Source organism: Melospiza melodia, chromosome 21, assembly GCF_035770615.1.
Source record: "Melospiza melodia melodia isolate bMelMel2 chromosome 21, bMelMel2.pri, whole genome shotgun sequence".
NCBI lineage: Eukaryota > Metazoa > Chordata > Aves > Passeriformes > Passerellidae > Melospiza > Melospiza melodia.
Window position 1 is genome coordinate 14,381,221 of NC_086214.1, and position 21,763 is coordinate 14,402,983.

General features: G+C 45.5%; 1 protein-coding gene and 1 long non-coding RNA gene across 2 annotated transcripts in view; one reads left to right on the plus strand and one right to left on the minus strand.

The window, feature by feature from the left end:
• The window catches only part of LOC134427885 (uncharacterized), a 90,217-nt gene extending 81,788 nt beyond the window's left edge, over positions 1–8,429 (minus strand). The window contains exons 1-4 of the long non-coding RNA XR_010030255.1: positions 8,115–8,429; positions 2,936–4,049; positions 1,846–1,928; positions 1,330–1,479 (exon numbers count right to left, since the gene is read on the minus strand). This is a non-coding gene — a long non-coding RNA (uncharacterized LOC134427885). The remainder of the gene's footprint in view (positions 1–1,329; positions 1,480–1,845; positions 1,929–2,935; positions 4,050–8,114) is intronic.
• LOC134427883 (Na(+)/citrate cotransporter-like) lies at positions 5,009–19,950 on the plus strand. Its single transcript, XM_063174043.1, has 14 exons — positions 5,009–6,325; positions 8,423–8,527; positions 9,626–9,733; positions 10,247–10,375; positions 11,102–11,238; positions 11,653–11,867; positions 13,166–13,337; positions 14,474–14,596; positions 15,133–15,345; positions 15,829–15,950; positions 16,219–16,337; positions 17,487–17,648; positions 18,627–18,764; positions 19,508–19,950. Exons 1-14 carry the CDS (start codon positions 6,320–6,322, stop codon positions 19,634–19,636), a joined length of 1,878 nt encoding a protein of 625 aa, XP_063030113.1. The 5' UTR covers positions 5,009–6,319; the 3' UTR covers positions 19,637–19,950.
• The last annotated feature ends 1,813 nt before the right edge of the window (positions 19,951–21,763 follow it).

A 21,763-nucleotide genomic window follows, 5' to 3' on the forward strand; every position in this document is an offset into this window, starting at 1 on the left:
CTAATTTGGAGCTCCAATGTAACTATTATTTGCCCCTTCTGTTCTATATTTTAGAATGTGGCGGACAACAGAGTCCCCACTATTTATGCAGTTTCCACAACACAGGGATGAATTTGCTCTATTCTGCTGCCTCTGCAAGGTTTGCCATCCCTTGGAGACATTTCTGCCTACCTCAGTCCACTCACTCTCCCCTGCTTGTTACTTGCACTTTTACTGCATTTCCTTCTGATTTTCAAGGACGTGTTCATATACCATAGGAGAAGATGGTCCTGGTCATCTATCTAATAGTTTACTTTTTGCAGGGTTTTTTCTAAATAATCAAAAAAGGACTTGAGCTCAAGTTTCTGCCAAATTTTATGCCAATGTGACTCAACTGAAGACACCCCGAAAGACCTTCAGCAGCAAATGAAGAGATGTCAGTTACGAGGTACTACGCAAGTTACATAGTTGAGTATGGCTCATAAAATACATGCTGTTTGTTTTAACGTGCTGAGGTGGTGTGGGGGCCTTGTGTTGGCTCAACAGATGACTTTTACCCTCTGGATTATTGAAAATCCACGCTCACAGAAGACAACAGTAAGACAATGAGATCCTGCATTGTCTTTTGCAACAGAACCACTGAGAAGCAGCAGTGGGCAAATTCAAAAACAGGTCATTCAGCTTCTCCCCATCAGCTCACTTCAGGGTATATTGTCAGTTTAATTTCCTCATTTAGTTCCTTCTGCTTCCCATAACAGTGCTTTTGAATCACAACAGTGTTTGGGAGTAGGATATGCCAGCTGGCTTTGCAATGTTTTGTATATACACAAAAATCCTGCCTTCAAATGAGATTAACCTTTGAACAAAATTAATATACACACAGCATAGTGAGAAGCAGTCAGAAGCATATAGCACCTAGGAAAGGGAGAAATACAAGGTGTTCTTCATTCTGGTGCCTCAGAGACTGGTGTTAAAATTGTCACTACAAGAAAGGATTGATTAAAAAAATACTGTATGGAGAGGCATGTAGGTAAAGATTTACTAGGGAAGGAGGGCCATACAGAAATGGATTGCCTCCTGTCCCTGCCAAGTATAAAAATGTGTCTTAAGCTTCAAGGTAAAACACTGAAATCCCAGAGTAATTGAAACTTCAGCAGTGCTTCAGGAGTATGATGCCATGTCCTCTGAGTACCTATCCTGGTAAGGCTGAGCTTCCTTTTCTTGCACAGAAATATATTTTTAATCTGATAATGGTTTTGTGCTTGGAAAATACAGCCCATCTATTTTTTAAAAGAAACATACAGTAACAAAACAAATCCTCATTACCGAGCAGAACGACAGCACACTTACGTTCTTGTCTTCTCTAGTAACTTCCAGTTCTATCTCCTGGGGAAATCCAGGCCGAGCTCTACTATCCTCGCCGGCTGCCCGGGGAAGAGCACGTTGGGTCTTTATTGCCATCTAGTGACCGAAGAGAGCGCATTGGTACACCGAACACACCTGGGAATTTGGAAACCGACAAACGCTGCTTTTCTCTCAGCCTGAACTTCATGGTACCCTGTTACCCGCATCCCTTACGGACCTTGGGCCTCAGCTTTGCAGACGTGTGGGAACTGCTGCTTTCATACAATCCCGCCACTCTGCAAATGAACCGGCCCTTCGCCCTCCCACCGGGACCAGGCACTTTAGACAGAGGCCACTCACAAAACCAAGGAGCCTTGCTTTGTCCCCAGGGAATACACCGAGCTTGGGAGCAGGGTCGCCACGCTCCGCAGAACATCCAGCCCCAGAGTGACATTTGGGGTGGCATCAGATGGTAACAGCCATCTCCTCACCCTGGGAGAAGTACAGACACAGATTGCTTACAGGTGTTTTGAAGATCCATCAGAGATGTGTTTTGTTTTGGAGGCTCTCTTGGTACTGAGACAGACTCCTGGCAGCTGGTACACCTGCAGACAAGACACCAGAGCATGCTGAGGGGCTGCAGAATGCTCCAGGCCATGGACACCTGGCTCGCTGCTCTCTTTTTCCAGAGGCTGTTTTCTTTGACCTAGCTGGCACTTGACGTTATGAATTACCGAACGGTCCCGCCCCCGGGCTGGTCAGGCTGCTCCCGGCTCTCCTCCCGCCCGAGCCCGAGCCGCGGCCCCGCGGGGGAGCAGGTGCCACGCACAGCCACACGGTGCCACCCACAGCCACACGGCGCCGGTGTCACCCACAGCCACACGGCGCCGGTGCCACGCACAGCCACACGGTGTCACCCACAGCCACACGGTGTCACCCACAGCCACACGGTGCCACCCACAGCCACACGGCGCCGGTGTCACCCACAGCCACACGGCGCCGGTGCCACCCACAGCCACACGGTGTCACCCACAGCCACACGGCGCCGGTGTCACCCACAGCCACACGGTGTCACCCACAGCCACACGGTGCCACCCACAGCCACACGGCGCCGGTGTCACCCACAGCCACACGGTGCCACCCACAGCCACGCTGTGCCACCCACAACCACGCTGTGCCACCCACAGCCACACGGCGCCGGTGTCACCCACAGCCACACGGTGTCACTCACAGCCACACGGTGCCACCCACAGCCACACGGTGCCACTCACAGCCACACGGTGCCGGTGCCACCCACAGCCACACGGTGCCACCCACAGCCACGCTGTGCCGCTGCAGCACTGAGCGCTGAACACCCCACGGGCCTTCGCAGAGGAAACACCTCTCTAATAGGCCACGTTTTCCCGCCACTCCAAACGGAAGGGCTGGAACGCTAAAGCCCGGCCCTGTGACCTGAGGCAGTTTTGCGGCCCTTTTCAGGCACAGCAACCTTGGTGCTGCAGTACGAGGTGTGACCCCATGTGTCCTCACAATAACCTGTGATGGAGCTCAAAGATACTGTGCAGTGCTCATGGGGTAACAGGGCTGGTGTGTGCATCATTGCTTTACCCACCTGTTCCTGCCCGTTTGCTGTCCCATGAGCATCCACTCTCCCTGCACGCTTAACTTTCCTGCCATTGGACTCTTATACGTTTTCACTTGCATTTCAGGAGACAAAAACTCTTAGTTATCCCTGGATGTTTCTGCCATCTCCTGAGATGAAGGTGTTTGTGCTGGTCCTGGGCTCAGTGGTTCACTGAAGTCATGGAATGCAGGGTTTAATGTTTTCTAATTGAGAGGGCTCAGCCCGTGGCAGCTCATTCAGCAAAAAGGAGCTTTGTCTTCTGTCCACAAACATCTCTCACAGCATTCCCAGCACCTAGCCAGCCAGCCCTTCCCATGGCAAACCTAAAACCATGTTGCACACCTGCATAGGTGAATCCACCCCACCATCTTTAGGGCCGAGCTTCAGCAGAAGGCCCTGAGGGACGGCCCAGCTGCAGGCCAGACGCAGCGGGGGAGGTCGCTGGGGGCTGTGAGGCAGTTAGGAGTGAGGAGAGGGTCAGTTGAGGGAGGTTGTGATTGGCTGGAGGAATGCGCGGACGGCCATGAGCAGCAAGCTGATTGGGTGATAGGACGTGTGGGCAGCAGGGCCACAGCTGAGCCAGCCAATGGGGGCCCTTCTTCTGTTAAGTTCTGTTGGCCTCAGTTGGCCTTCAGTTGTGTCTGGTGGACATTAGAGGCATATTGCGATTTCTGCAGGAACAGGATCTTCTTCGGACCCGTAAGGAGGTCTGTGCCCCATTGTTCCCCATTGCTACAGGGTCCTGGGCATTCGGGAGGTCAGTCGTGACTGTGTAAGTATACCCTTTGCACGCAGGAAGCCAAGGCCAGTGTGTCACTTCTCGTATTTACAAAGGGTTGGAAGTGGCAGCAGAATGTTGCAATAGTCACAGGTCACCAGCATGTCAAAAGACTGAGTCTTTAAGAGCTTGAGGTGATGTGGAACATGTGGCATTGGAGTCCCTGGGTTGATAGGAACGTAGTCTTCTGGGAGATGGAAAGCTAATCATCTTTCTTTTGCAGAGTTTGTCCAATGGCCTTGCTACTGTTCAAAACACACCAGGTTCTATGATCCTCATGCCCCCTTTCATTTTTCTCTCTTCTATGAGAGGTGGCCAATTACCCTGAACAAAGAGATGAATGTTTCATCACTTAATTGCAAACATAAGGAAAAAGAATCATCAGTCATGGAGGGAAATTGAGGCAGCTGCTGGGTTTGCCATTGTCTATGCCCTGACACCTCTCTCTGCCAGATATTGCAAAATCACCCACAGTGGTGTTCTGAAAAGAGAGAACATGCAGAAGAAGGCTGTGAAAGAAACCACTGCACATCAAAGCAGCAAAAGAGCAGGAACTCGGGAATGTGAAATGCATACAAAATACTCCTGTTTCCTACTCAATGGCTAGCATACTCCTGCCATGTGGTTCTTCCTCTGCTGCCTCTCTTACAGGAGACCCAGATAACACTAAGGAAAATCCTAGAAACTCTTGAAATCCCCACTTTATAGGAGTGAAGATCTCTTACCAATTTTTGCACAACTTGCTCTCTCCTGACATTTTTCTTTTTATTCTGCTGGATATCCCTTCTTCTAAGAGCAGAGAGGAAAAAAACCCTGAAATTGAAAGGCTCTGTTGCAGTAACTCCACCCCAAACAGTTGTTTAGCCAAAACATTTTTTAAAGGAAAAACAGCAGCATTGCCAGACAAGTATTGGGGTTTGATTTCAGTGGCAGTTCCACACACAGATTAATTTGCTAATCCTTAGAGAAACTCTGGGATCTCAGTTTCCTTCTTTCCCATATAAGTTTGATTTACATCAGCAGGTGGCAGGGTTCCTCCACCCCATCCCTGTGTGGCCTCTGCCCCCCAGCACCCGGGCATGCTCCAGCCCAGGAGCAGAGGGAGCCTGTGGCACCCTGAGGAGGGAGGCATGGCATGAGAGAGCCCTCCTGGCTGCAGGGCCTCAGGGCTGGCTTGTTGTGAGCAGGAGGGTAGGGGCATGCTGCCATCCCCTTTGCCTCTGGAGGGATGGTCATGGTAGTATTCGGCCCCCCAAATGCACCTTGGCCTCCCTGGGGCAGCACTCCTTCCCTTGGACCAAAGCTGCCAGCTCATGGGAGGTGTTTTCCCTCCATCTCCACCCGGGAGAAACCCTTCCTCAGGCCTCAGCCTCTCATTCCTGGGCGCACATGGGCTGCTCAGCCGTGCTCAGCAGATGCCCAGGCCCCACTGGTTCCCCAGTGGCCCTTGGAGCGTTTGGGGTAGCCAAGTCCGTTCCAGGAGAAATCTCCAACCTGCATTAGCCAGTACTGCCTTTCCTCCCTGGGGATACTTTGCTGTGATTGTGATGCACTGACAGCACAGAGGCCCCAGGAACAGCACGTCCTGTCTCCTCCTGGACCTCAGCAATACACTTTAAAACAGGTAACTTCAGAAGATATATAAATTAGAGAGAAAAATTAACAGAACTTCATGTTTTCAATGCCAAGAAGTTTCAAGACTTTCTGAAGGAAGGTCGAGCGTTTGTGTACCTGCTGCTACAACTGATCCCTTATAGCTCTACAATGCAAGTAGTGTCTCGGATGTGACAGACCTACCCACTGTGGAACAATGGGATACAGGAGGTGCAGAAAATATTAACTAACCTTCTTAGTCCGTCAAGTAGGGGCACTAATAATAATTCTTTCACTTTGCAGGAGTATCAGAAAGAATCATTCACTAGTTTTTGCACAATGTATCATAATGTCATAGACAACAGCTGCCACAGATGTTTCTCAGAAATTGGTGTGGTTCACTTCCCATCTAAACAAGCCCCTTCTGTCCCCCCTTTTTCTCTGGGAAAAATGAAAGCAGAAGAAAAAGGAAGTGCAGTAAGCCATTATTTAGATCTGGGAATAATGAATGTTTATCAGGATTTTGTAACACAAATTATGTAATGAAGCAGAGAAAAGGCTTTTGAACAAGTATGTTAATGAGATGGCAGCTAAGGGAGAGGTTACAGAGCTGCCAATTCTGATACAAATTTTTAATGTGATTTTCTTTTGGATCATTTTCTTTTGCGGTCATTAGCCTGCACAGCATTTGAATGGGCTTTAGGGCACAAACTATATGGGAAACACCAATTCTAGCTCAAGAAAGACTGATCAGCAACATTAACTGACTGAGAAATCCCACTGACTCAAAATTCAGAATGAGGGCTTTTATGTAGAACATTGTTGGGCACGGGGATTGTGCCGAAAGGACTGTTCATTCAGAGTCTTGAGAGCTTTTCCTGGAAAAATATCAGATGCTCCACTGGGAACTTAGTTGAAAGCTACTCCTGAAGCAGGACAGTGGGCTGGCAGTAACTGGGAAGGACCGACTGGAGGGAAAATGGAGAGCAATGAAGGAGTGAATGCTGGTAATAACTCTTTCTATTTAAATTCTGTGTAAACCTTCCAGTACATAACATTACCATACAGGACCTCTTCTAGGCACCTTTTGAAGGCAAGAATCACATAGAGGTAAGTTCTGAACTGGTTATTTTTTAAATATGACTTTCAAAAGCCCAAGTAGAAAACATTCTTTTTCTGCTACATCCTAGAATATCTCAGGGTCAGTTGTTTTAATTTTTGTTTCTCAATGTCAGGTATGATACGACTTACAGTCCTTGTTTAATTTTATTTTGTTAAAACTTTTGTACCTCTGGCTGTTGCATGGAGCATGCAACATGAAAGAACTTTTAAAAGAATGTAAGGAGTTTTTGTCTCGAGAGAGAGCAGCAGTAATCTAGGTCAAATGGACTGTTTAGAACAAGTAAACTGTACTTGTGTGCTTGGGCAGCATTTGAATTAGAAGCAGAAAATGTGTCTATCTGTAATTAAATGAACCAGCTTCTGCCTGTAAAGCCACCTTTTCACAGACCATTCCTATCCTCCAATAACTGGAGTAACTGGGATGATTGCCTTGTAGAGAGTGCAATATATCAGAAAAGCAGCTTCTCAGGAACAAACTAAGCTATAAAAAAAAATCTGTATTTTGCAATTTTTCTACCTGGACTGACCCTGGAAATTCTACTTTCTGAGTGGGATTGGTTTTCAGTCCCTTTCTCTACGAAATAATACAGGTCAGCCTTTCTTAACTAGCCTTCAGCAGTGTCCCACTTCTAACTGCAACTCTTGGCCATGGTTCACGTAATTGATTCTGGTATCTGAAGTATAAAAGGAAAGATTGCAGGACTCTGCATGTGGTTTGACAATGCTGTCAAGGTCACCTAGGCATCTTCTGTCTTGAAAGCTGCAGTTGTTCCTGCCACAGCTGTTCCTTGCCCAGCCATAACTAGCCCAGTCTCTTGAGCTGGCTCTAGTGCTCACTGAACACTTCATTGAACCTATTCAGCTCACGAACAGCAGAAAAATGTTCTGCTTTCTTTGTCAAGTTAAATCAAATGAACCCCAGAGCCACCAGCTGAGAAACGTTGCAAAGGCCAGGGAAGGTTGGTGGCAGTGAGCCACAAGATGGGCTTGGCTCTGTTACTCAAACCCTTAATTCTTGACATGCTTCAAAATACCGGGGTTTATTAGGGCAGCAGAACAGCAAATGGAAAAAATGGTATCTTGCAACCAGGAACAGGGATTTCAAGTACAAGAGACCTGATTCAGCTCCTGCTTCCACCTCACATCACCACCCATGCCGAAGCCTCTTTGTAACTGAAAAATTTCAGTTCCTTTGAAAACTGATTTGAAACTTACTATCAAGAAAAACAAGACAAGTACATTATTCAACACTAGGGTACCTAAGGATGCTACAGTCTCCTGCTTCTAAATGATGTCGGCAACCAAAAGCTGGTTTTACCCACTGCTTCTAAAGCACTGTTTAAAGCTATTGTGTTCAGAGTCATACTGACTAGAGGAAGGGATTCCTTTTCCTTTAAGGTGTGCAGTTGGTGCTCAGTTAGCATGAGCTGAATTTCAGGCTGTGGGAGGTTTTTGTTTGAAAGCTCTTTGGATCACCTAAAACTCATCCTGGATGTTTTGCAAGTGCTTAGGCTCTCTGCAGCTCCCTTCTACCCAGCTGTCAGACCAGTTCTGTAAAGCAAGCAGCCAAAATTTTGTCTGTCCTCTCCTTGGCACAGTGAAAAGGAAGATCATAATCAAATTATATGAAGGTCAGTGTGCAATAATTCTGCACAGTAAGGGAATATTGATTACCTTTTCTGTATTGACTAAAAGAAAAGGACTGAGCCATGAGTTAGCTAGTTCAAATTGCCCATGGAGTCCCATGTCTCATCCCCAGGTACAGCAAGCAAGTCTCCTTTCACAAGATTAGTCCATCTAAAGGTATCAACACATTTTTTGTCTTTATGGTTTTTTTCTTCACTGCATCTAATTGAAACAAGAAGACAACAAATCACCTTTGCACTGGTCTATCAGAGTTAACCTTAGAACAACTCCTTTAGAATGAACATTTTGCATTTTCTTGTTTAAGTGCTTCAAGTCTTTTTTCTTTTTTTGACTAGGAACCATTTTTTCATTGGAGACAGGCCACAGGAATTCAAGTTTTGGCCAATTCCCCACTTTCTGCGAGACTTTGCACTGGTGTGAAGTGTGTTTCCTCTGTGTTGGTAAGTTACCCAGAGGGACAGCTCCGAAACGTTTGAAGATTTGGAATCTGTCCAGATCCGGTTGGCTACTTTTTTTTCTTAGTGGGCATTCACTGCTTTTACAAATGAAAAGTAACATTGGAGTGTCTTGTTTTGAACTTCTGTCACTCAAGTTCCTTTGGTCAGCAGAGGACAAAGAGTGCAAGCTGTAGTCAGAGCTCCTTCATTACTTGCTGTGGAATCTGAAATTCTTTATTCCTGTGAGTAACTGCTTGGTAAGACTGTATTAAGAGATTGCAGGATCAAATTGTTGAGATATGATTTATGCTGACTTCAATTTCAGGTGGCTGTTGTCGTCCCAGAAGCGAAACCTAAAATATCAACTATTTGTTTGTCCTCTGTCTAGTTGTCCCTTTCTGCTCACTCAGTCGTGCTGGTCACCATCAGTAGGGCTGTCCCTTTGGATTCCAAGGCTGCGCTGTCGACAAAGTCACTGAAGTCAACAACGTCAAAAATAACCTTTCAAGTTAACCTTCCTGGGTTATTTTTAACCCAGATGCAGAGGCACAATGCCTCTCAAAACAATAGCAGAACACAGCCATGCATGCCTGCACAGACCTTTGTTTTGGGGAGATCCCCACCGTGGTTTTAACTCTCCATTTCCCCGAAGGAGCTCAGTCCTTCCCCAGCACGGTGCGAATGAGCGGGGGCGATGCTCCCGAAAGGGGCGGCGGCAGCCCCGGGTCCCTGCGCGCTCGGGAGCCTGTGCGTGCCGGCGCCTCTGCGGCGCTCTGGGAGCAGGGCGAGCGCTCCTTGCGCGCTGTCCCGACGGCGCCGCTGGCTGACGCGCAGCCACCGAGCCGCTCTCCTCGAGGGGCACCGAGGGGCCGCGGGGGAGGGGTCCCGGCAGGGCAGGAGGGCGGTCGGAGCGGGGCCGGGCCGCTCCGGAGGCTCGTTGGCTGCCGAGCTCAGCCGCGCCGCTGCCCGGGGCGGCCTCGGCGGGGCGGGCGGGACGTGTCGCCCCCGGCCGGGTCCCTCCCGTCCCTCCCGCCCCGTACTTAAGGCGGCGGCGGCGGCGGGCGCTGCTCGCGCTCCCGCCCTGACCGTGTCGCCCTACAGAGCATGGCCCCGACGTGCCTGCAGCCCCTGCTGAGGTACCGCTCCTTCGCCATCCTCTTCCTCACGCCGCTGCTGCTGCTGCCGCTGCCGCTCGTCGTGCCCACGAAGGTAGGTGAAGAGAGCCCGGCTCCGGGCCTGCTGCCCCCGGGTGACCGCGCTCCGCCCGGCTCCGGGCCCTCCCGGCGGCACCCAACCCGCCGTGACAATTAGAGGCAATTCATTCGGGGCCAGGACAAGCCCAGGCGTAGCTGGCCGGCATTGGCATTGTCCTGCATTATGTCCTAGCGAGTGGAGTCGGCGGAAGGGCAGGAGTGCTTCCCCCAGCTCTCTGCTGAGGGTCTGGCACTCCTAGCACGTTGCCTGGTGACATTCTCCATCCTGATGCTGTCAGCGTTGTGCTGTACGAATTGGTCAGGATTTCAAATGCCGTGTCTTCCGATTCATCCATCTTACTCCAGGGATGGCAACGGCACAACTCCTTTGCGTTCAGTGGAGTTACACCGGCGTAAAATTGTTAAGCTACAGACAGTGGAGTGTGTGAGGCACTTTTAAGAGCTACCAATGTGTTTCTTACCTTTGAAAACAGTTTATAATGCTTAAATGTGTCTTCTATTATTGCAGGAGGCCAGATGTGCATATATCATCATTATCATGGCTGTGTACTGGTGCACTGAAGTGATCCCCCTGTCTGTCACCTCCCTCATGCCAGTGGTATTTTTCCCTCTGCTTGGAGTTCAGACCTCTAAAAAAGTAAGGAACTTGTGCAATCCAGGTCTGATACAGAGAAATCCAGTGCTCTAATCCCTCATCAATATTTAGCCAACAAGTCTGTATTATATGGGAAGATGCTGAAGTATGTACACATTTGCCCAAAGTGTTAACAGTGGGGGGCTTGAGGTGGTTGAGGGGAGGATCTGTTTTGGACATGGGTCCTGCTGGAGAGCATCCCACTAGTGCCAGCAGTTTGTGTGTTCCCAAGCACAAAGGGGAAGTGAAAGCAGAGCTGCCATTCTTCTGGGAGATGTCAAAATGCACAGGACAAACCTGTGGGAGTTTGTCCCGTAGTGCCGGCAGGTGTGCTGTTTGTGCTGGAGGCACAAGGCACCAGCTGTGTTCGGGATCTGTACCCAGGTTCACCACTGCCAGCAAGCCGGTAAAGGCAGGTTGCTGATGCTGTTGAGAAAGCCCTTTTGGAGCTCAATATTTCCAGCACCTTCCATACTTTGAACCCCTAGCTGCGTTTTAGGAAACTGGTGTCATTTTGCACAATGATGCACAGAGAGCTCCTGCGCAGGCGAGTCAGCAGTTACACAGGAGATCAAGGGTTCAGGAAACTGGAGGGAGCTTGCAGGCAGCAGCTGCCTCTTGTTCTAGTGTTGGCTGGGGCCTGCTCCAGTCCGTGGATTTGAGAGGGTATAAGCAAATTGTACTAGCAAAGCAAGTATTTTGGCCTGATTTATCTTCTCTGACTTACAGGTGTGCTTGCAGTACCTAAATAGCACAGTCATGCTCTTCTTTGGAGGGCTGATTGTCGCAATTTCTGTTGAGCAGTGGAATCTTCACAAAAGGATTGCACTGAGGGTCCTTCTGATTCTTGGGGTGAAACCTGCACTGTAAGAGTATTACATTGGTTTTCTCTTACCTCTTGTTAGTTTAGCAAAGGCCCAGGGATGGTATTTAACAGTCAGCAGAGAAAGGATCCTTCAAGAGCCAATTTAGCTGTACTTGCAGAGTATCCAGAAATTAAGTCTAGCAACAGGAGCAGTTTATTTGTGCTTTATCCAAAACTGGCATCTGACTAAATTTTAGAGGCTTACCATTGGGGACAAAATGATGACAGACTTAATTAAGCCCTGGGATTCCTTCAGTGAACGTGGCAGAACTGTCCTAGAAGGGAGTCTGGGCCTGCTCTGTACTAGTGGCTGCACACATCCCTGCCTGGGCTTTGCTCTCCAAATTATAGTGACTACAAAGCCTGGCAGCATCTGTTCACTTTCTTCCTCCCTCCTCTGTGTCTTTCTTTTCAGCCTGATGCTGGGATTTATGTTAGTCACTGCCTTCTTGTCAATGTGGATAAGCAACACAGCCACCACTGCCATGATGGTTCCCATTGTCCAAGCTGTCCTGGATGAATTGGACATCACAGAGCATGAGTTGACCATGGTGGAACCAGCAACTGGGCAAACAAATACAGCGATTGAGCTGGAGGAAAAGAGCAAATCAGGGTCCGCTGCAGTGAGTGGTAAGGGCCTGCTCACCCATAAGCTGATGCTACTGAACTTGCTACACTCGGCTCCCCAACCTAGGAGTGTTGTGTACCCTTTCCAAGGAAAGAGGATGGTAGTCTGACTGAAATCTTGTAAATATATGACATTTAGGTTTTACAAAATAGCTTTTAATTTTGATGGCTGCCATTTTGTATGCTGGTGCTAGAGCCCAGACAAGTTGTTATGTTCTTTCCTTCAAGCTGGAGTCATCCTCCCAGTTCCCCTAGACTTAACTGCCTGTTTAGGGAAGTGAAGAGCATATCCTGTAGGAAATAGCCATCCAAACCCCCAGCATCCCACTTTCTAAATCTTGTGATTATCAGTGGGGATTCAGATTCTAGGCCATGTAGGACTATTTGAAAAAATTATGTAAACACAATCTATTTTGGCTGTAGGGTAATAAATATCTCTTTATTGACCAGATGGTATGTGGAGATAGGGAGAAGAAAGAGGACTACTTTAAAAGCCACATGGAAAAGAGGAACTGGTGTAATTTGACTCACATTAGACAAACTGTTCTTTTGTGTGATCTTACCCAGATGCTTGATTCCTCAAGGTCCTGTGCCAGTGATGTGGTTCTACAATAGGTTACACTTCATTTTAAATATGTGCACAAACTCAGACCCTCTCATTTCAGTGCTTTGGTGCGCTGTTACGCAGGGCTGTATTATTAAGTATGATTAAAGATCAGATTACAAGTGTAGTGAAGATAATAAGAGTGTGCAAAAAATACCCTTTAATATTGTTGAGTTGGTTGCAATTGCCATAAATTCTTTGTCCTGCTCCATTAGTCCAGTCAGACTTCAAGATTAGGGTGTTAACCTCAGAGAACAATGGACACAGCAGTAAAGTTTTGTGGTTATTGTAAATTGACAGAATGCCAAGCAAGGATTTGGGTTTTAGTGTTGTTTTTTTTTTCCTGCCTGTATTCACATCTGTTAAAGCTAGTTGGGTTCTCGCTGTGGAATTGGAATGGTTTCAGTGACTACAATATTTGGCTGGTGGTGAGCCTCTCTGTGAAACAAGACATTACTGAAAAGGAGTTGTGGCACTGATGTGGGCAAAAGCATCCTTGGATCACGTCCATCAGTCCATCAGCCTCTTTCTTCTGCTCCTCATGAATATTAGTCTGAAGTATTTAGGTAGATACCTGTGAGTTTTGTAATTAAAATAAATGGCACATACAAACTGGAAGCACTAAGCCTACAGATCCTATCCTGAACTCTCTGCCTTTCCAGCTTTACCTGAGACAAATAATTTTCTTTCTGTCTAGGTGTAAGCAATGAACAAGTCACTGATGACCCCAAATCTTCTGAGGAAACTAAAAGGCGGAAGAGTATATGCAAGGGAATGACACTTTGTGTATGCTATGCTGCCAGCATTGGAGGAACTGCAACACTTACCGGAACAGGACCAAATGTGGTACTGAAAGGCCAGATGAATCAGTAAGTAATTTTTGCTGCTTCTTTTAGTTGCACTGTCATACTGTTTGTGTGACCAATTGACTGGTCTTAGATGACAATTTCAGTTGTGAACTTCAAGCAAATAGTTGAGGAACTGAGACTAAGAAATGTGTATGAAGTATTTGGCCTCATTTTTTTTGCTTCAGCGTCTTTTAAAAGGAAGCTATGTGATGGAATTAAGGTCTTCTGAGTAAATTGGAAATACTTGTTGGCAATCAACATGCAAGTGGTTGATTATGCGATATTGGTTCTTCTGTGTCCTCTTTTTCAACTGAAATGCAGCACATCAGGAAGAGGAACTGCAGTAAAAAGCACCAGAAGAACGTAGATTAACTCTACTCATAAGCACACTGAAGAGAGCTGGCAGGAACTTGGCCCCTCCTGTAACACTGTTCCTCCATGCTGTGGCTGTGGAAACTGTGCAGTTGTGTCGTTCTGTCATTGCTAAACTGAGGCAGGGAACTGATCTACATGGAGCCCAATCTGCAGTGGAAATTTTTCCAACATTACTTCCTTGTGTTGCAAGTACTTCAGCCTTAGCTGCTACATTATCTCTTGGTTTTAACATCCAGCTGGAAGTTTGCTATTGATATTTTTCCTCCAATCATTATTGGCAAGCACAGAGAATAACAAAAATTGCCTTTCTTAAAACATTGTCATCATTGTTTCAAGCCAACTAGCAACTTTTTCATCTGTTGGAGGCAGCAGAAGTACAGGCGTTAACTTCAGGGAAGACATTTCTTGTTCTCTTACTAGAGTGATTTGGGAGGAAGAAAAAACTATCCTTTCTTGGGATAAATGAACAGATGTGTTAGAAGTCAAAAATGTCTAGAATGAATGGGAGATCTTTCAGCCACGCTTGTCTGACTGAGACCTAAAGTATCAACATGAGCTCCTGTATGCATCAAATTAAAACATAGGGAAAACTGACAATCATTTAAGTTCTGCTCTGAAATCAGGCTGCCTTCTCTCATGACTTAAATTAGGCTGTGGATGTTACCTACGATTGCTCGTAATGGTTGTCGTAGATTACATGCATAATTGTCTGTAGCACATTTTAGAGGGGGACTAGATTGCTAAATGTTTTGACGTTCATACAGAAAATAATTTCTTTACAGGTTATACCCTGACAGTAATGATATTGTGGACTTTGCTTCCTGGTTTGGATTTTCATTCCCAAACATGGTCCTGATGTTGACACTAGCTTGGCTTTGGTTACAGTGCTCCTTCATGGGACTCAAGTGAGTATTTATCTACATGATATTGTGTAAACCCCTCAGTAAGTTAGTGCAGATCTGCTTTCTGAGACATCTGGCTAAAACAAATGCAGTGATAAGTTATTAATTTTGTAGCAGAGAGCAGGTCCATTTCACAAAAATTTTGAGGTCTGGAAACCTTTTGTGTTCATGGGAGGTATATTAAGGCAAAAGCCATATACATTCCTAATCTTCAGACAAAATTGCCTTTTTATTTTTCAATCTCTCGCCTGTGAATTTCAGCCCTGGGAGATCTGTCATAGCTGGTTTGCAGCCATTGATTCAATCCTGTCTTTTTCATCCTGGGTTACTCCAAATTCCCATCCTTTGATAGACCACATTCTTCTGTGAGAACCGGTGTGTCCCCACAAAATACTTTGGCACTGTTGTAGTTTCTTTATTTATGGCCTCTGCTGTTGTCTGTGTCTGTCCCCAAGAGGGGCAGCTGCAGAGTGATAAGGATGCTACATCCCTCTAATATGTTCATACTTACAGTATTTTTTTTCTCCCTTTTTTCAAAGCATAAAACAAAACTGGGGCTGTGGGACACAGAAAACTGACAAAGAAAAAGCTGCATACAGTGTGCTGAAGGCAGAAATGAAGAAGCTAGGCCCTATGTCTTATGCTGAAATAAATGTCCTCCTTTTGTTTATATTGCTGGTGCTCTTGTGGTTTTCCAGAAACCCAGGCTTTATAAAAGGCTGGGCTAGCATACTCTTCAAAGGAGGAGAAAAGTAAGTATTTAGGTTTTTTTTCCATCTTTTACCCACTTGGTTATTAATCAGATTCCCTTGTTCATACATTCCATTTTGAATGTGGGATCATTAATTCCAACTTTACCTGACTTCACATGTTTGCTGGGCTTGATACAATGGCTTGTACATGACACTACCAATCAATCATTCAGGCCATTTCTTTAGATGTCTGTCTTTGAGATACAACTGTTGAATCTTGGCTTCAGCGCAGAGAAAGAACCCTGCTCCAGGAGGGATGAGTTGTCATCCAGGACTCTATTTATTAATGTGTATTGTAGCTTGTTTCTTTTATTATTGTGTTTAAATTATGGCAGATCTGAGAGACTTCAGACATCAGCTGATGTCCTATTTTGCTCAAGCCCCAAATGGGATGGCAAAGTCAGTGACTGGAATGCTGGAATACAGCCCTTTTCTCGGAGAAAGGTGTCCATTTTCTAACCTGTATTCTCTTTTCTCCATTAGGTATATCACTGATTCTGTTCCTGCTATGTTTGTTGCCCTGTTACTGTTTGTCCTTCCTGCTCATAAGCCCAAATGCATAGGCTGGAATACAAGCACGTCTGACTCTGAACAGACTGAAGAAGGTATTTAAAAGAGGGACTGTAGTACTGTGAAACATCTAACCCGCTCAGCCAACAAGGCAGAAACATGCACTGGATTTGCATGCAGTTCTTTAGAGCATCTCACCTGCCTCCCTTGTGGGGCAGCGCTGGGGCACAGTCCGTGTCCGTGTGTGTTACCCTCGCCCTGTGCAGATTTCTCAATGCTGTGCATCTGCCCACCAGTATCTTGCAGAACAGAAGATAAAGTGTCTTCGCTCTCCTAAAACATGTTCTTTATTTCTCACTTCAGATAAGAAAAAGCAATTTTTTTCACCCCCGCTGCTAGAATGGAATGTGGTTCAAAGGAAGATGCCCTGGAACATTGTGCTGCTGCTGGGAGGAGGTTTTGCTTTGGCTGATGCAAGCGCAGTATGTCCTGACATCTGTTTTTCTCTGACTCAAAGGCAAAATTCCCTGGTTTGTTATCTAGTCCTGTATTACTGGGCATGCACCCAAAGCCAAACCCAGTAGCAAAGTTCAGATCTGAAGGGAGATCTAAATTAGCAAAAACCAAGGAGAGGTGAATGCTTGTGAGTCTTCTTCAGGAATTTTTGTTCTTCGAAGTTTCTTTAATTTATCTTACCTCTTGGAGACTCCCAAGTAGGTTGGGATCTTCGCTGTCTGGACAGTCCAGAAAAGCATCCTTTCTTAATTCTGTAATCATCCCAATCCCAGCCCTGACTAGAAAAGTAGAAATACAGATAGCACCTGCCAGATTTTCAGTACGATTTGAGGTTTGTTTGAGGGTTTTATATCTTCAGACTTACAGCAAAACCACTGCTGAAGTGGTCGGAAAGAAAATCCTGGGTTGATGCTGTGTTTATAAATTCACAGAAAAGGCAGCTAAATTCCCAAGACAGGAAGGAATCCTGAGGTGAACCACATTGTTTCTTTCATCACTGCTAAATGCATCTAAATAAAAGCAAGCATTAGCTGTCAGTAGTGCGATATTTTGGGGAAAGTCATGTTCACATCTGAGTTTTGTGACTAATTAGGTTTAAACCATGGAGCAAGTTAAAGCTCTGGCCCTGACATTCATCCACCTACAACACACATAGATTATTAAAGTTCCAGAGCATTAAACACTATCAAGTCAGATTTTGTAACCTGTTTGTATCAACTACTGCCTGTGTTCCTACAATAGAGCATCCATACAGAATCATAACCTTCAGAAACCTTAGAAAAAGGTGCCAAGAAGCTTCTGGGCCATACACTAAGTATTTGCAATGACCTCAGAAAAATTTTCTTATTCAGCAAGGAAACCAATAATCTTGTAACCTGTGTGTGAGCAAGTATTTGGTTTCTGGAAGAATCAGAACAGTGGGATTCAGTGTGATGTCCAGTTGGCAAGGAATTTTTTTTAGCTTTTGTGACAGATAATTGTACTTTCCTGGATGGTGTTTGTATAATTCTGGAGTCCTTTAGTATTACTTGTCAGGAATGTTGCCCATAACATGGCTTCCCTGTTTGTGAGTCAGGGGTTCTGAACCTCACTGAAACCCACTTTCTTTCTTGCAGAACTCTGGGCTCTCAGCTTGGATAGGTCGTCAGATGACACCACTGGGATCAATCCCACCATGGGCCATTGCATCAGTGATCTCCTTTATTACAGCTGTCTGCACTGAATGCACCAGTAACACGGCCACAGCTACCCTCTTCCTGCCTGTCTTTTCATCCCTGGTAAGATTGCTTCTGTCCTCTTACCCTGTCAGCTGGAGGATCAGAGTTAAACTGCGTGGCAAAGCAATATTGTAATTATTGTCTTGGATGTTGCTCCAGTGTACTTAAAAGGAAGCCAGGTCATGCCTTCTGTAAGGTGTGTGCCTTGGCCCCGGAGAGGGTGAAGTGACAGTCACTTTTTCCATACAGTTCAGCAAACATCAGTTACTTCTGGTCATTTTGAACCATCAACTTAGAACTGGAAAAACACACACACACAAAACCCAAACCAAAACAAAATCCAGCACTTTCTGATGGTGCCTCTGAATTATTCATCTTCACATTTTGTGCTAAAATACTCAAAGTGGTCGGCCTGATTATTAGGAATGTGCAATTTCTCATAGGAACGCAGAACAATTTTAAAACTTAAGGAGGAAAACCTGATAAGTTTTGCTGCCTTTTCTGAGCAGAATCAAAACTGTGGCATAAAGAGAAAAATAGATTGTTCTTTAATTGGAAAAGGACAAACACTTTATTCTAGACTATTTCCTCAAAGCAAAATTACCCCAGTCAAGGTACTGAGCTATTAATGACTTAAATTGGCACTTAAGCTTTGAGTGCCACAGAATTTATGTAAAGTCTAAGAGTGTCACTCCATGTGCCTAGTAATTATAATTCCCATTCCTGGAAAAAGGGTGGTCCGAGGTCAAAGAAATGATTGCTGGATATTTTTGACCAGAAATCTAAATGATGCCATAGAGCAAAACAAACAACAGGAAAGAATCAAGCCTTGTTTTTAAGTATCATTGGACAGGAAACAACAGCAAGTTATCTTTAAGCACATGTGGATTTCAGAATAAAATGTTTGTGAATTATTTTGGTGATGTAGTACGAGGCAACAAAATAAGTCTATGTATCTCATTGGTCTGGGGTAGATTGATCCTTTATGCTTTTCTTTTCAAACACCCCCAGAGTGATATTCTCTCCATTTCATTGCAGGCTGAATCTATCAGGATCCACCCTTTGTATGTTATGCTGCCTGGTACTCTCAGTGCTTCATTTGCCTTCATGCTACCTGTTGCAACACCACCAAATGCAATAGTGTTTTCTTACGGCCACATCCGTGTTTTGGATATGGTAAGATAATTGCCTTCTCTCTTATCTGAAATTCTCCATTGCTTTCTTCCTGAAATATGGCGAGAATTTAATTTTCTTTGCATAGTATTTCCAAAGTACCAGGAAGCTGTTATGGGCTGTAACTGCAACTCTATGCCACTCTCTTCTGCATCGTTAATATTGTGATAAAAATTTGCATCTCTGAAGTAACAGTACTTCTCTCATGGGCTTTGGCAGACATACAGATTGGCCCAAGTGAAATGAAAAACTGACCAGTCATAAGTCTCTGAAACGTGAAGGGTTAAAGTCCAGGCATGCCCTGCAGTGTTCTGGGGCTTTGGCAAGTGTCTAAAGCCTTGTCTCCACTGGAGCTGAAAGCAGAAGGTAGCAATCAGTAGCCCTTGGCTCTGGTCCTCTGATTTTCTGCCAGACCACACAGGGCAGGTTTTGGGCGGAACACACAAACATTACTGGTTTTCTAACTGGATATTTGAAGAGGGCATAAGCTGTTCTCTGACTAATAAGAGCAACGTGTTACACATGCTTTAAAGTTCCTCGACTGGTTATATACATAGCAAAGCGCTCAAAGACTTTGCACAGTGTGTTCCCTGGTGTCTCCACCTAAGCAAGGGCAGAAGGCAGTGGATACAGTGGTATTTCTGTGATTTACTTGACCATCTTTCTTGTGTATGTACAAGTAGGTCTTGCTGCAGTTTGCTGTGCTGGTGTTTGGTTATTGTTGGTTTGGATTTTTTTCCTCACAGGTTAAATCTGGACTAGTGTTGAACATCATTGGAGTCTGCTGTGTCTCCCTGGCCATCAACACGTGGGGAAGGCCTATGTTTCAGCTGGACACATTCCCAGCCTGGGCAAACAGCACAAGAAATCAGTGAGCTGTGAAGAATTCGTGTGTTGAACTAGGAAAGTACCCTCAGTACTCCCTGTTGCCCACAGTCCTGTATAAAGTCTCATCACCACTTCAGATCCAGTGTTGGGTGTTTGCTGCCTTCCAGCAGTCACACAGCAATTCAAGTTTGAACCAACCCAATCTTACTCCAGATGTGCTGGAGCCAAAAGTGCTTGCAATTATACAACCTCTCTGTCAGGATCATAAGTATGTTCAAGTGATCCATTGTACCTCCAATCAAGGTCAAGGATTAGGATTTACCAAACTTTCAATGAAGAGAGAGGAGGCTGTTGTATCAAATGGTTTGAACTATTATATCACTGGTATGTACTTGTATATCATTAGCATTGAATATTGCACTCAGGCAGGGGCTGAACATTCCTTACTTATTCCTTATATCTACAAGTCAGCAACTGTACAGAGAAATCCCTGTTGTCACTTGTCTAGTGAAGAAAGGGTATGCCATGTGGTGCTATGTTATGTTTTAGGTGGGCCTCAACCATGTGGTGGATCCTTCCAAGTCAACATCCAACACACTTTCTCTTGCCTTTTTTCACTCCTAAATCTCCCTGCATTTTGACGCCTTTATTGAGGGTTAATGTAATTCCATGATGGTCATGATTCAGCTGATACCTCAGACAACGATGCACTAAGGCTGGCTCTGTGTTTCTTGCACTGTGGCAATTAGAGAGCAGGGAGCCTTTCCCTCAGTCACAGGTGTGATTTCACATGCCAACTAGTGTTTTCCGAGTGCCAGCCTGGAAGTGACCAGTGGCCCTTGGGACTTGACATCTATTGCAGAAGTTCCTGAATTAGCCCCTGATGTGCCTTATTAATTAACTCTGGAGTTTTTGAGTGAAGTCAAGACGTGAGGAAGGCTCTAACTGATGACCTGGGAAAAGTGTAGGGGCCCAGATTTTAGTGCTTGTGCTGGCTGACAGCAGTGGGAGTTGTCCTGTGTACTTTGGAATTCATGTCTTGTAAGAAAAGCAGTTTGCAGCCTAATTATGCCATTTCTGTTGCAGAAGTTGTCTACAGAATGATTGATGTTGGTCTGGGTGTATTTTGTCGGTGGTACATGGATGCTTTCCCTTCAGCCCTGGGGATGGAAGTGGGTGGGAGGTAAAGCAGCGTCTTACAGTGGAAAGATCTGTGGGTATGACCTGGGATTTGCTTCCAGACTTGCCATGTATCCCCGTGCAAGTCAGTTCACCTCTTTGTGCTTATTTCCCCTCCTGAAGAAGATGGTATGGAACCTATCTACCTCACCAAGGGGTTGTGAGGACATAAGGTAAAATTCTGCAGCCATAGTGATTTCCCACCTCATGATAATGGGTGCAAGGTGTTAAGTTTTAGAATTATAGAATTCTGTGTAGAAGATAGTATTGTGTTTAGGATATTCAGTAGTTCTGTTATTAAATTCTGTGAATTTTCTTAATGGAACTGGAAAAATACATTTTTATCTAGAAGTGAGGGAAATATTTATCCACAAAATGACCAGGTGCTTTTTTGAGCAGAAAACTGCTTTAAGAATTTATTTCCATGCCTTTATCTTTTATGCTCTTTCATGGTGGTAAGCACCATAAACTATGCACTGATTGTTGTTCCCAAGAGCCACCAATGGCTCGCTGTCTTCCCAGATGGCTGCAGGTAGTGCAGCCTCACACTTCTTCCAGGGAATGGTGGAGTATGTGGATAAACACACTTCCACTTGCAGAGTCTCTCTAAGGAAGAGGCCAGTTCTAGTGCCAAGAATTGCCAGATGAGATATTGCTCACAGGCATTTGTCATCACCTGAAACTTATGACAGTATTTTTTGAAGAAAGTGAGACCAGGAACAGTTGAGCACGTTCTTTCCTTTGGCAGTCACCATTTAATGCTGATTTGCATCTCTAGGTATCTAAATGCATTTGAGAAAGGGACTTCCTTTCTGATGGACTTCACAGTGTGAGAACACGTTACTTTTGCCAGATACATGGTGCTCGCTCTGCTCTGTCTGACAAGATACAGAGGAGCTTGCATGGTAGATGATACCGAGTTTGGCATTCTCAGTTCATGCAGACCAGAACTCCTCTAAAACCAGTTCCAGCTAAAAGCTGTAGGACAGACACTT

Excerpts from the sequence above, each read along its gene's own strand:
- LOC134427883 (XM_063174043.1), top strand. Across the intron at positions 14,597-15,132 it reads TGCTCCTTCATGGGACTCAA|CATAAAACAAAACTGGGGCT; the intron begins GTGAGTATTTAT and ends CTTTTTTCAAAG. Across the intron at positions 15,951-16,218 it reads CTCTGAACAGACTGAAGAAG|ATAAGAAAAAGCAATTTTTT; the intron begins GTATTTAAAAGA and ends TTCTCACTTCAG.